The 15,602-nt window shown below is 39.5% G+C and overlaps 1 protein-coding gene across 4 annotated transcripts in view; it reads left to right on the top strand.

Moving 5' to 3' along the window:
* The window catches only part of CD53 (CD53 molecule), a 29,210-nt gene extending 27,847 nt beyond the window's left edge, over positions 1-1,363 (top strand). For all 4 annotated transcript variants that reach the window (XR_014844567.1, XR_014844566.1, XM_001929190.4 and 1 more), the window contains exon 8: positions 502-1,363. Coding sequence is in view for 2 of the 4 variants with exons in the window: in XM_001929190.4 (XP_001929225.1) it covers positions 502-573 (72 nt within the window). In the remaining 2 variants the exon portion in view is untranslated. The remainder of the gene's footprint in view (positions 1-501) is intronic.
* Positions 1,364-15,602: the final 14,239 nt, after the last annotated feature.

The raw sequence follows: 15,602 nt of genomic DNA, 5'->3' as shown, positions 1-15,602 counted from the left end.
TATTCTACTGTCTTGCCAGCATCACCCCTATTTGTCTCCCCACTGCCATTCTGGCTTTTTGTTTTTGGTTTTGGTTTTTTGTTTGTTTGTTTTTTAGGGCTGCATGTGCAGCATATGGAGGTTCCCAGGCTAGGAGTCAAATCAGAGCTGTAGCTGCCAGCCTACACCGCAGCCACAGCAACGTCAGATCCAAGCTGTGTCTTGACCTACACCACAGCTCGTGGCAACACTGGATCCTTAACTCACTGAGAGAGGCCAGGGATCGAATGTGCATCCTCATGGTTCCTAGTTGGATTCGTTTTCACTGTGCCACGACAGGAACTCCCCAGCTGCCATTCTAAAGCTAAAGGAGAAAACTCCTGAGAAGGAATTGGAAGTGAAAGCAGGAAGGGTGGTCTCAGGGTGATGGAAACTTTCTTTATCTCTGGGGCGGACCGCAGGGATTGTGGGTGAGATGATTCTGCCTGTAAAGGTCTCACATTTTCCCAACTCTTTCCACAGGTGTTGGGGATGTCCTTTGCACTGACCCTGAACTGCCAGATTGACAAAACCAGCCAGGTCTTAGGACTGTGACCTGCTGCTACCACATGCTGGAGAGACTTGTCTCATCTCTGGAAGTCTAAAGTCACCTGTAGCGTGAAGCCCTAAATGATCACCTCGTGAACTGGTGTCTTTGTCCCCCTCCTGTTTCTTTCCTGTTTGGGTCCCTGTCTTATCCAACCAGAGAAGAAGATGCTGGCCAGGGACTTGCCACCTCAGACAGCAAGACAATCCTTTACCCAATCATGACAGAAGCCATATCATTTACCAATACCTGAGCATTTGTCAGATATGAAAACCCAAGAGAACCTGTGGTAATAATGGCTCAAGAGCAAAGCATCAGTCTGAAGCTTGAGTATTTGCATCTTCCTGTTGTCAAACAAGTCTCTAGCCTCTAAATCATGCCCAGTCCACTCCAGAAGTCAAGCCAGAGACGAGCTTAGGGGAGGAGCTCTGGGGCTAGATTCACTGGATCATTGTCTCAGTCTTCTGGTTCCTTTTGAATAGGGGTCTTGTTTACAGGAATGACAGAGTACTCTTTCTCCAAAGGTGAGGTTTCATTTCAATTTCTTTATTAAGGGGTCTTATTAATTCATTCTAAGTCTTTCCAAAAGAAACTATCCCTTGACTCACATCCTGATTTCAGCCCATCTCTTAGATTTGATTTCCATAACTAGGAAGGAATTCAGCAGAATGAGTGTCTCTGGTGGTTTAGGTGATAATCACATTCAGAAGAGTTCTGATGTTATTTTTCTATCAGATAAGGTTTTGTTAATGCACTGTTTTTAAGTCTTCAATAAATAAAGTAGCTATGATCTCTCAATCTCCACATTCTCATTCTTGTCTCAAATATAATTTCCATGACTCAGCTTGATTGCTCTGTTAACAAGTGAGGGACATTAGTTACCTATTGCTGCAGAGCAAATTACTCCAAAACTTGGGGCTGAGAACAACGATTTACTGTCTCATTGTGTTTGTGGATTATGAACTGAGAACAGCTTAGCTGGGTGATTCTGGTTCAAAATCTCTCCCGTGACTACAATCAAGGCATCAGCTGCAGTTATCTCAAGGCTCAACTGGAAGAGGATATACTTCCAAGCTGTCATAGGCTCAGTCCTTTGCCACGTGCTCTTTTCCATAGCACAGCCTTATGACATGGCAGCTGATTCCCTGCCATTGCAAGACATTCAAGAAACAGCATGAAATACTGCACCCAAAACAAGCCATACACTCTTTTTATAACTAACTCAGAGGTGCTATCATATCATCTGCCAAATTCTGCTCCTTAGAAGTAAATTGAAGTTCAGCCCACACTCAAGCAGAGGAAATTACTCAAGTGTGTAGATACCGATGTAAGTTCTATAGTTTCCTAAAATAATAGAAATCATCCAAATTAATTTTAAAAGAAAAGGATTTTAGATAAGACATCAGACAATATTACTAGACTAAACTTATTTAAAATAACAAAAGTGCTGGGAGTTCCTGTTGTGGCACGGCAGAAACAATTCAACTAGGAACCATGAGGTTGTGGGTTTGATCCTTGGCCTCGCTCAGTGGGTTAAGGATCCGGCATTGCCGTGAGCTGTGGTGTAGGTCAAAGATGTGGCTTGGATTGGACATTGCTGTGGCTGTGGTGCAAGCCAGCAGCTGTAGCTCTGATTGGATCCCTAGGCTGGGAAGCTCCATATGCTGCCAGTGCGGCCCTAAAAAGCAAATAAAATAAAATAACTAAAATGCTAGATTAAAATCTTTAAAACATTTTATTAAGAGCAACATTGAGCTGTGTAGAAGATAAAAAATTCTCATGTCAGAAACACAGGGATGGTGTGAAACAGAGAGGTAAGAGAAATTTGAAGGCATTTGCCAAAGTAGGTGAGCTTGGGTATCAGTTTTCATAGTCTCATGGCACATGAAGTACAGGAGGCAAATTCTGGGATCTGCTTAAGGTGGGGAGTATAAGAAGAGATCTTTCCCCCTTTAAGTCAAAGAACCCAAAGGGCTCTACATTAGAGTAAGAGATAACTGGAAATACCCCTCACTTTCACCAAAAATTACATGAAAATCTGTCTGAAACTTGGCAATTTAGCACAGGAAGGCAACATCTCTAAGAAATTGAATTCAGAATCTGGCTATCATGTTGACCTAAAGTGCAAATTTATAGTGCCTGAATCACTCTCAAATTCTCAAAGAAAAAATTAGTTGACAGTAGTTCCAAATAAGAAGTAATCCTAGGCTCTGATAGAAACAAAATGTACACATTTTCTGAAGGAACCCACATAACACCAGGTCTCCATGAATCTCAAAAAGCAAATTTTCAATGAAGTTGAACCACTCATAGTCAAAATTAACTAAACATATGCACAGGAGTTCCCGTCGTGGCGCAGTGGTTAACGAATCCGACTAGGAACCATGAGGTTGCGGGTTCGATCCCTGCCCTTGCTCAGTGGGTCAAAGTTCCGGCGTTGCCGTGAGCTGTGGTGTAGGTCACAGACGCGGCTCGGATCCTGCGTTGCTGTGGCTCTGGCGTAGGCTGGCAGCTACAGCTCCGATTCGACCCCTAGCCCGGGAACCTCCATATGCCGCAGGAGCGGCCCAAGAAATGGCAAAAAGACAAAAAAAAAAAAAAAAAAACATATGCACAAACAAGGCACTCTGAACTAAGAGAAAAAACAGAATTGGAAAGGGCCCACAACACTTCGGATAATAGAGTTACTTGATACAAAATATAAGTAGTCATTTTTTATATACTTAAAAAAATTAAAGATAGGTTTTTTTTGTTTTTTGTTTTTTTTTGTTTTTTTGGTCTTTTTGCCTTTTCTTGGGCTGCTCCCATGGCATGTGGAGGTTCCCAGCCTAGGGGTTGAAATCGGAGCTGTAGCCACTGGCCTATGCCCCAGCCACAGCAACTTGGGATCTGAGACTCGTCTGCAACCTACACCACAACTCACGGCAACGCGGGATCCTTGACCCACTGAGTGAGGCCAGGGATTGAACCCGCAACCTCATGATTCCTAGTCGGATTTGTTAACCACTGCACCAGGACAGGAACTCCTAAAGATAGTTTTTAAAGGGTGCAGAGAAGAAATAAAGATGAAGCATTTTGAAAAATAAAAATTTAATAATTGGAATTTTTAAAACATAAATGTGTTTAACAGATTTGATACAACTAAAGATAGACTAATACACAGGGAGATTTATATGAGCAAATTAATCAGAATGTAGATAAAGTGTGTTGAATTATGTCCCAAAAAAGATCTGTTCAAATCCTAACCCTTGGTACCCATGAACATGACCTTATTTAGAAATAAGGTTTTTGCAGATGTGATTAGGTTAATGATCTTGAGGTGAGATCATCCTAGGAACATGAGTGCCGTGAGTGCAGCCCTAAAAAGACAAAAAAAGAAAAGACAAAATAATGGCCATACTACCCAAAGCAATCTACAGATTTAATGTGATTTCTATCAAATTACCCATGACATTTTACACAGAACTGGAAAAAAAATCCTAAAATTTATGAGAAACCATTAAATACCCAGAATTGCCAAAGCAATCCTGAGGAAAAGGACAAAGCAGGAGGCATAGCCTCCCCCTCCAGACTTCGGACAAAACTACAAAACTACAGTAATCAAAACACCATGGTACTGGCACAAAAACAGTCATATAGATCAATGGAAGGAACGTAATAGAGAGCCCAGAAATAAACCCGACTTATCTACAGTCAATTAATCATCAAGAAAAGAGGCAAGAATATACAACAGAGAAAAGACAATCTTCAGCAAATGGTGTTGAGAAAGTTGGACAGCATGTAAATCAATGAAATTAGAGCATGCCCTCATATCATACACAAAAACAAACTCAGAATGGCTTAAAGATATGGCACCACAAAAGTTCCAGAAGAGAACACACGTAAAATCTCTGACTCGAATTATACCAATGTTTTCTTAGGTCAGTCTCCCAAGGTAATAGATTAAAAAAGCAAAAATAAACAAAGGAGATTTAATCAAACTTACACACTTTTGTATAGCAAAGGAAACCGTAAACAAAATGAAAAAATAACATATGCACTGGGAGAAAATATTTGCAAATTATGCAACGTACAAGAGTTTAATTTCCAAAATTGGAGTTCCCGTCGTGGCTCAGTGGTTAACGAATCTGATTAGGAACCATGAGGTTGCGGGTTCGATCCCTGGCCTCGCTCAGTGGGTTAAGGATCCGGCGTTGCCATGAGCTGTGGTGTAGGTTGCAGACGCGGCTCGGATCCTGCGTTGCTGTGGCTCTGGTGTAGGCCGGCGGCCACAGCTCAGATTCAACCCCTAGCCTGGGAACCTCCATATGCCATGGGAGTGGCCCAAGAAATGGCAAAAAGACAAAAAAATAAAAGAGTTTAATTACCAAAATATACAAACAGCCCATATAATTCAATAACGACAACAAAACCCAACCCAGTAAAAAAAAAAAATTGGACAGAGGACCTAAATGGACATTTCTTCAAAGAAGACATACAGATGGCCAAATAAGCACATGAAAAGATTCTCAATATCACTATTAAAGAAATGCAAATCAAAACTACAATGAGGTATCACCTCACACCAGTCAGAATGACCATTTTTAAAAAGTCTGCAAATAACAAATTCTGGAGAGGGTGTGTAAAAAGGGGAACCCTCCTACACTGTTGGTAGGAAGGCAAATTGGTACTGCCACTATAGCAAACAGTATGGAGATTCCTTTAAAAAAACTAAAAAATAGAGTTGCCATATGATCCAGGAATCTCACTCCTGGGCACATATCTGGACAAAGCTATACTTCAAAAAGATACATGCAGCCCTATGTTCATAGAAACACTATTTACAATAGATATAGAAACAGCCTAAATGCCCATTGACAGATGAATGGATAAAGAAGATGATATATATATATCATTGTGTATACACACACACACACACACACACACACACACACACACACACACACACACACACACACTGGAATACTACTCAGCCAAAAAAAAGAATGAAATAATGCCATTTGCAGCAACATGGATGAACCTAAAGATAACCATACTAACTAAAGTCAGAAAGAGAAAGACAAATACTATATGATATCACTTACATGCAGAATTTAAAATATGACACAAATCATCTTATATGCGAAACAGAAACAGACTCACAGACATAGGGAACAGACTTGTGGTTGCCAATGGGGAGAAGTGGTGGGGAAGGATGGGTTGGGAATTTGGGATTAACAGATGCAAACTATTATACATAGAATGGATAAAACACAAGCTCCTAGTATATAGCACAGAGAACTATATTCAATACCCTGTGATAAACCATAATAGAAAATAATATGAAAAAGAATATGTATATACACACACACGCAATCACTTTGCTGTACAGCAGAAATTAACACATTATAAATCAACCATACTTCAATAAAATAAAGTCAAGAAAAGAAAGCAGAGAGAATATACATTATAACTATAAAAGATAACATAAAGAGTTCCTGTGGTGGTGCATGGGAAAAAAATTCAACTAGTATACATGAGGATGTAGGTTTGATCCCTCGCCTTACTCAGTGGGTTAAGAACCCAGCATTGCCATGAACTGTGGTGTAGGTTGCAGATACAGCTCAGATCCCACTTTGCTGTGGCTGTGTCATAGGCTAGCAGCTACAGCTCCAATTCAACCCTAGCCTGGGAACTTCCATATTCTGCAGGGCTGCAGGTATGGCCCTAAAAAGCAAAAAAAAAAACAACAACAAAAACAAACAAACAAACAAACCAAAACAAGAGGTTAGAAAGAAATCCTAATTTATCAGTAATTACATTGAATCAATGATATAAACTAGTCAAAAACATAAATCATAAATTATTACACTGGATTTTTTAATTTAATTTTGTTGTTGTGGTTGTCTTTTTAGGGCCATATCTGGGACATATGGAACTTCCCAGGCTAGCAGTGGAATTGGAGCTTCAGCTGCTGGCCTTCACCATAGCCACAGCAACACTGGATCCTTAACCCACTGAATGAGGGCAGGATCAAACCCCATCTTTATGGATATTGGTCAGGTTCATTTCTGCTGAGCCATGGAAACTCCACAAGAGAGAGGAGTTGACTGTAGAGGGAATAAGGCAATGTAACAATGGAAGCAGAGTTGGAGAGATGTGGCCAGGAGCAAAGGAATACCACAGCCTCTTGAAATTAAAAGGGGAACATATTCTCCCTTAGAGCCTCCAGAAGGAACCAGACCTACTGGTATCTTGACTTAGTCCCTTAAAAGTCATTTAGGAGATTGGAAATCCAGAACTGTAAGAGAATAGATTTATACTGTTTTAAGCCACTTAATTTGTGGCAATTTGTTACATAGAAACAAGAAACTAATATCATGTGCACTTGAAAACAATCTGTATTCTTTAGATTGGATGGGTAACGCCTTATGTGCAGCATATTAAGTCAATATTATTAATCCTGTTTCATAAATCTTTACTTATTTGTTACTGTGGCCATAAAACAAAACAAAACAGAACAAAATAAAACAAAACAAAATCTTCCCTCTTCTGATTATGTTGGACCTATGGGGATAATCCAGGGTAACTTCTCCACCGACCTCAAGATCCTTAACCTATCACATCTACCAAGTCACTTTTACTGTGTAAGGCAACAAATTTATAGGTTTTGGGCATTTAGACACCAACATCTTTAGGAGAGCTATGGTGTAGGTCACAGACACAGCTTGGGTCCTGCATTGCTGTGCCTGTGTCATAGGCTGGCGGCTATAGCTCCCATTGGACCCCTAGCCTGAGAACTTCCATATGCTGCAGGTGTGGCCCTAAAAAAGCAAATATACATATTTGCAGGAGATTTGTTCCAGAAGCCACCATGTACACCCAAATCCACAAACATTCAAGTACTATTGTTGGTTCTCAGTATCCAAAGGTTACACATCTGCAGATTCAAAGAACTATGGATGGAAATTTCAATCTGTGGATACAAAACTGGTAAATATGGAGGAAACTGCAAATTTATTGGATAAAATCCACACGTAAGTTGACTTTGAGGTTCAAACCCATGTTTTTAAGGCTCAACACACCCTATTTATTTCTCTTAGGACTCCTGATTCCTGATTGTTACATCTACTAAAAAAGTATTTACAAAAAATAAAACAAACATTATTCTTTTTTTTTTTTTTTTTTTTTTGCTTTTTAGGGCCACACCCATGGCATATGGAGGTTCCCAGGCTAGGGGTCCAATTGGAGTTACAACTGCTGGCCTACACCACATCTCACAGAAATGCCAGATCCTTAACCCACTGAGCGAGGCCAGGGATCAAACCTGCAACCTCATGGTTCCTAGTCGGATTAGTTTCCACTGTGCCATGACAGGAACTCCCCAACAAACATTATTCTTAATGGGGAAATGTTAAACATTTCTCTTTTATATTGAGAAGAAAATGATTATTTAATATTATGCCAGAGATTCCAGGGCAAAAAACAAGGCAAAGAAAATAAATGAGATAAAAAGATGAGAAAGGGAGTTTCCAGCATGGCACAGTGGAAACTAATCTGACTAGAAGCCATGAGGCTGCAGGTTCGATCCCTGGCCTTGCTCAGTGGGTTAAGGATCCGGCTTTGCCATGAGCTGTGGTGTAGGTCACAGACTCGGCTCAGACCTGGTGTTGCTGTGGCTCTGGCATAGGCTGGTGGCTACAGCTCTGACTGGACCCCTAGGCTGGGAACCTCCACATGCCATGGGTGTGGCCCTAAAAAGACAAAAGATGAAAGACCAAAAAAAAAAAAAAAAAAAAAAAAAAAAAAAGATAAGAAAGGTAGAAACTAAACCACCATTATTTACATATGATGTGTGACTATGTATGTAGGAAATCCAAAGCATCTACTTATAAATATTAAAATGAGTAAGATTTATCATTGGCATACAAAAATAATTGTATTTTCATACATTAACAACATTCTGGTTAAAAAACGAAATTTTAATCAAATATTGAAAATTTTTTTTTTGTCTTTTTTTTGGCATTTCTTGGGCCGCTCCCACAGCATATGGAGGTTCCCAGGTTAGGGGTCTAATCAGAGCTGTAGCCACCAACCTATGCCAGAGGCACAGCAACGCAGTATCCGAGCCGCGTCTGCAAACTACACCACAGCTCACGGCAACGCCGGATCATTAACCCACTGAGCAAGGGCAGGGATCGAAGCCGCAACCTCATGGTTCCTAGTCGGATTCATTAACCACTGCGCCACAACGGGAACTCCTGAAAATTATTTTTATAAACTACTTTTAATTAAGTAAATCGAAGGAAAAAACCTAATAATAGATTTGAAGAATTATATGGAGAAAATCATAATAATTTATTGAGAGAAATTAAGATAAACCTAAATAAATGGATACCCCATCTCATGGATTGAAAATATTGATAAAAATGTCATTTCTTCCCCAAACTGATTTGTAATTTAAATGTTATCAAATATTATCAAAACCACCAGCAATAGCACAATAATGTGTGTATATGTATAAAACAACAGCTGACAATGATTTCAAAATTTATATGGAAATTGATAGAATTGGAAATAACTGATATACTCTTGAGGAAATATAAGGTGAGAGACTTGCTCTATGAAATAGAGACATTATAAAGCTAACATAATTGAGATAATATTAGCACAGGCATATATAATTAGACCAATGGAATATAAAATATAGAAACAAAAAATAGAAACACTCAGGCATATATGGAAACTTGATACATGACAGATGTGACACTATAAAGCACTGGAGAAATTATGGATTTCTTAGTATGAGGTGTTGTGACATTTGAATATCATATGGAAATAAATAATTGTACCCCAACAGAAATCAATTCCAGAATCAATTTGTTAAAATGACCAAGATGATCAATACATTCAATGCAATCCCTATCAAATTACCAGTGACATTTTTCACAAAACTAGAACAAAAATTTTTTAATTTGTATGAAAACACAAAAGACCCCATATAGCCAAAACAATCTTGAGAAAGAATGGAGCACGTGGCATCATGTGCCCTGGCTTAGATTACACTTCAAAGCTAGTCAAGCTGCCATAGTGCAGGGCCACCAGAGGTGGAAATATTTTTCTTAAAGAAGACACAACAAATAGTTGTAATGGTAAATGACTAAGTAATTTTATTCAGGAAGGGAAGATGAGAAGTATATTTTCTGGGTTCTCGAATATTTGAGAATATCTTTTTCTTGATAACATATTTCATTCAGACTTGGATATGCAGAAAATTATTGATTTGCATTTTCCCTTCAGAACACTGTAAAAGTTGTACTGTTTCCCCCCTTAATATTACTGAAGCAAGAGTAGAAATTTATATAAGTTTTTGGTTACCTTTTAAGTAATATTAATGCTTCTGTCTGCATAGTTTATAGTATTTATTCTTTGTCCTTATCACCTAAACCATTTGTCAAAATACGGTAGGTATAGTTTTTGTGGCAGACATTATCAGCAGCTTACCTAGTATCTACTCCCTTTTTCTTCACTCAGTAGAAACTAAACGTTTTTTTTTTTTTTTAACAGTGATGTTCCAGCCAAAAAAGATAAATTCCCAGCCTTCACTGTAGTTAGAGGTGGTTATATAACAGAGTTTGGCCAATTATAAGGGACTAAAAAGAACTGGAAATTTAAAGTCCCTTATAATTTCTCTGTATTTTGTTGCTCAAGGAGATGTTTATCCAAGTGCAAGCATTGCAGCCACTGAAGCAAAGGGTCCCAGGTTCCAACCTGTCTCAATTTTTTTTTTTCTTTTTAGGGTCACACCTGCAGCACAGGGAAGTTCCCAGGCTAGGAATTGAATCAAAGCACAGCTCCTGGCCTACACCACAGCCACAGCAAGGAGAGATCTGAGCCGCGTCTACAACCTACACCATGGCTTATGACAATGCCTGATCCTCAACCCACTGAGCAAGGCCAGGATCAAACCTGCATCCTTACAGACGCTATTTGGGGTTCTTAATCCCCTGAGCCACAGCAGGAACTCCCAAAGAATGGGAGAACTTGTAGGAGATGAAGTAAGTGGAGGCAAGAGAACAAAGAGAGTAGGGATTCTTGGCTATTGTGCAGAATTTGGTAACTAATTTGAGTGAGATAGAAAGCCACTAGAGGATTTTGAACAGGGGAGGGAAAGCCTGATTTACATTTTTATTTTATTTTTTTTTTTAGGGCTGCACCCTCGGGCATATAGAAGTTCCCAAGCTTGGGGTCAAGTTGGTTACAGCTGCTGACCTACGCCACAGCCACAGCAACTCCAGATCTGAACTGTATCTACGACCTATGCCATAGCTCATGGCAACGCCGGATCCTCTACCCACTGAGCAAGGCCAGAGATCGAACCTGAGTCCTCATGGATACTAGTAGAGTTTGTTACCACTAAGCCACGACGGGAACTCCCTGATTTACATTTTAAAAACTTTTGTTTATAAGATTTTTGCTTTGATCTAATATTAGACTTATAGAAAAATTACAAAAATCGTACAAAGAATTCCCTTATATCTTTGGAATGGATAAGCAATGAGATCCTGCTGTGTAGCACTGGGAACTATATCTAGTCATTTATGATGGAGCATGATAATGTGAGAAAAAAGAATATATATATGTATGTGTGACTGAGTCACCTTGTTGTAGAGTAGAAAATTGACAGAACACTGTAAACCAGCTATAATGGAACAAATAAAAATCATTAAAATAAAAAAAATTCCCTTATCTCTTATCCCACTTCCCCTGCGTTAACTAACACCTTACATCGGAAACAGGAAATTAACACTGGTGCAATATTCTTAATGAAACTACAGATCTTATTCAAATTGCACATTTTTTTCTACACTTAGGTCTTTTTCTGTTCCAGAATCCTACCCCAGGTCCCATATTGCATGCATTTATTTGATTTTGTTGGATCGTTTTTTCCTCCTTCCCATCTGCAACAGTTCGTCACTCTTTTCCTTGTCTTTCACGACCCTGACACCTTGGAAGACTACTAATTAGTAATTTTGTAGAATGCCCTTCAAATTGGGTTTATTCCGTATTTTCTCCTGGTTGGAAAGAGTATATTAGTCAGCTCAGGCTGCCATAAAAAATACAACAGACTGGGTGGCTTCAACACCCAGATATCTGTTTCTCATGGTTCTGGAGGCTAAGTCTGAGTCGGGTTCCAGCCAATTCCGTTTCGGGTGTGAGCTCTCCTCCTGGCTTGCTGACGGCACCTTTCTCACTGTCTTCGCTTGCTCTTCGGTGCGAACATGCTGGCTCAGTGCGTTCTCCTTGGTGGGGGTGGTTGAGGAGGATCACTCTTGTCCCACCTTTGAAGGGCATTAATCTTACTGAATCAAAGCCCCATCCTATGACCTCGTTTAACCTGAATTACTTCCTTGTTGGCTCCATCTCCACACTGGGGGTTAGAGCCCCACTGTATGAATTGTAGGAGGGACATGTTCAGTCCATAACAGACAGGTTTTGTAATTTCAGAAAGATTACCACACACACACACACACACACACACACACACACACAATATCTTTCTGTATCATTTTGAGGGATCCGTGATATTGGTGTGTCATTACTGGTGATATGGGTCTAGATCATTTGGAGATACTTGGGGCTGCCAATCTTGTTTCTTCTCAAACCTTTGACCACTAACTTTAGCCTCGTTTGTGAATCTTGTCTTCTACGGTTATTACTAGGGCGCTTGCAATGATGACTCTCTACTTCTCCTATTTCCATTTATTAATTGAAATTCTGTATCCTTCATTTATGCATTGAACTTTTTTTGGGCTGTGGCTGTGGCATACAGAGGTTCCTGGTAGGGATCAAAACTGTGCCACGGCAGGGACAACGCTGACCCTTAACCAGCTGAGGCACTCGGGAACTCCGCATTTGACGTATATTTGTGTAGGTTCACCTCGTACATTTTGTTGTCAGGGTTAAAGTGATACTCTACAGTTATCGTTGTTCAGACTATTCCAGTTTTGGCCATTAGGCCTCCTTCAGATTGGCTCCTCTGTTTTTAAGAAACTTCCGTCTTTGGGGGGAGCATTTCCTTAACCTCTGATATCACAAAATATCCAAGGTTCATCTGGTATTTTCCTTGCTCCTGGAATCAATTTATCCAAGGAGCCCTCATTCCTGACACTGGAGAATGATGTTTAAAAACCAAGATCTGGTGCTAGGTGTGCTCATCGCTCTGGAATATCATTGCTTCTAGGCTCACTCAGTGAGTGCGTTAGGAAATTTATGAATGTGTACTAACCCACTTAATATGTCTGAATATATAGTAAAAGCCACGAGTTGATACTGATGCCTCTAATTCTCTTCCAATATCCCAATGTTTATGTTAGCTTTCTTCCTTTCCTTATACTGCCTTTCTCCAACAGTGAGAAACCTGGCTCTCATTATCTACAGTATATGTATTTAGTTGTTCAATTTTAGTATATATGCAAAGGTAATTTCAGGATTGCTAACTCACATCCCTGTGATAAAAACTTTTGCTGACTGGATTACAGTGCTTAAGTCTTTAGCTTTGTGCCCAGTGATGATACTGCCTCTTCAGTTACGTAGGTTCATTTTACATCCCTTTACGCATGGTCATACTGTTTTTTCAAAGTACGTTTACTTTCATTTGCTAGTATTTGCATTCCAGTTTGTGTTGCCGCCAGGTCCTGCTTAGTTTTACTCATTTATTTAGGGACATGTGAAGAATATGCAAGACATAGTTATTATTCTAAGAGTTATACAAAAAGAAATAAGCAGAGAAATATTACTCTACTTCACCCTTGCTAACCCTTTGCCATTCCCTCTTTTTTTCTTTTTGTCTTTTATCTAAAAGTGCTGCACCTGCAGCATATGCGGGTTCCCTGGCTAGGAGTTGAATCAGAGCTGCAGCTGCCGGCCTATACCACAGCCAGAGTAACGCCAGATCCGAGCTGCATCTGTGACCTACACCACAGCTCACAGCAACACTGGATCCTCAAACCACTGAGCAAGGCCAGGGATCGAACCCACAACCCCATGGTTCCTAGTTGGATTCATTTCCGCTGTGCCACAATGCAAACTCCCACATTCCCCTCTATCTCTTTCCCTTAGGTGGTCAGTCTCATTAACTTTTGGTTTGTCCTGTTATTTTTCCTTTGTACCAATGAACAGTTGTTTATGTATTTTCTCATAGTTCTTTCTTATAGGAAGGATAGCATGCTATGAATACTCTTGTGCTTTTTCTCATCTTACTGTATGTCTAAGAAATCACTCCATCTCCATATCAGTTCATAAAGCTCTTGTTCATTCTGTTCTTATAGCTACTTAGTATCCCACTGTGTGGATATACCATGGTTTTTTCAACCACCCTCCTATGGGCATTTAGGTTGCTTCCAATATATTGCAATTAAAAACAATATTGTGATGCATATATTTTTGCATATATATTTTCACATTGCTGGAGGTACGTCTTTGGGATAGAGTCTTAGAATCGCTGGTCCCACTGGTTGAAAGGTAAATATGTACTTAATTTTGTTAGACAGCACCAAATTTCCCTCCAGAATTGAATAAATTTGCACTTCAATCAGCAATGTATGAACATGTCTATTCTCTCACAGACTTGCCAGCTCAATTTGTTGCCATATTCTTAAATATTTTCCACTCTGACCAATAAGAAATGGTATCTGAATGGTTTTAACTTGCATTTACCTAATTTTGAGAGAATATGAGTATTTCCCATGTTTGAAGGTTATTTTTGTATCTTTTAGGGTGAATTATCTGTTCACGTATTTTTATCATTTTTCTGTTTGGTTTTTGGCCCTTCACCCCTCTTTACTTATACTTTTAATAAAAACTTTTTGGCCATTGTGCTAAGTAAAAATTGTAAGAGGACACTGGTGGAAGCAAGGAGGCAGTTGGTTATTATAATAATCCAAATGAAATATAATGCAAGGTTGTCACAGTAGGGGTGGTAAACAATGGTCAGATTCCAGGTAAGACAGGAAAATTTCCTAACAGACTCATTGTAGAAACTCGTGTAGAAAAATCACGAGTTCCTGTTGTAGCTCAGCAGAAACGAATCTGACTAGTATCCATGAAGATGTAGGTTCAATCCCTGGCCTCACTCAGTGGGAGCTGTGTGCAGATGCAGCTTGGATTTTGCATTGCTGTGGCTGTGGTGTAGGCCAGCAGCTGCAGCTCCTATTTGACCTCTAGCCTAGGAATTTCCATATGCTGCACGTGCAGCCCTAAAGATTTTAAAAAGAAAAGAAAAGAAAAATCAAGGTATACTTCAAATGTTTCCACCTGAATGAGTGGAAACCTGGATTTGCCGCTGAGACAGAGAAGATCTTGGCTGAGGCAAATTTGGGGTGTGGATGATAATTAGAACCTAGGTTTAATTTCCAGATGCCCTTTAGACTTCCAAACAAATGTCAAGAAAGTATTTGGATACAAAATGTTGAAGTTCAAAGGGGAGTTCCTATATATAGATGGTATTTTGATCCATAAGAACTAGATAAGACTATCACGAGTGAACATAGGTGTAGAACAAAAGACATACAAGGAGTAAGCTGTAAGCATTAAGCACTAATGCATTAAGAGATCATGGAAAAGGGAAAGAAATCGGTCAAAAGAGGCTAAGAAGCAGTCATTAAGGGAGTAGGAAATCACGATTTGGTGTCTTGGCAGCAGAGTGAAGAACACATTTCAATGAAAGACTTGTAAAAATTGTCAAATGTTACAGACAAGTCAAATAAGATAAAGACTAAGAACTAATCACTAGAGTTAGCTTTAGTGGAGTGGTAAAGATAAAACTAATTTGAGCGAATTTCAGAATGAGAGGGTAGGGGTTTGAAACCATCAGTATAGACAAATTTTGAGAATTTTGCTGTAAAGGATTCAAGCCACATTTCCATATCATGGAATACATTATCAGAAGAAATGTGGGTGCCTGATGATTCCCTGAGCAGCAAAGCCCTAATTATAAAGCAGAAAAATCAAAAGGAGAAAGGAGGCTGAAACAAAGAGGTAAGAAAATGAAACAAAA

Source organism: Sus scrofa, chromosome 4 (genome assembly GCF_054392235.1).
Source record: "Sus scrofa isolate SSC_HxYL_T2T_F1_AM1 chromosome 4, Sscrofa_HxYL_maternal_Yorkshire_Landrace_v2.0, whole genome shotgun sequence".
NCBI lineage: Eukaryota > Metazoa > Chordata > Mammalia > Artiodactyla > Suidae > Sus > Sus scrofa.
The sequence above is the reverse complement of the archived record's forward strand: the minus strand, read 5'-3'. Positions and strand labels throughout refer to the sequence as shown.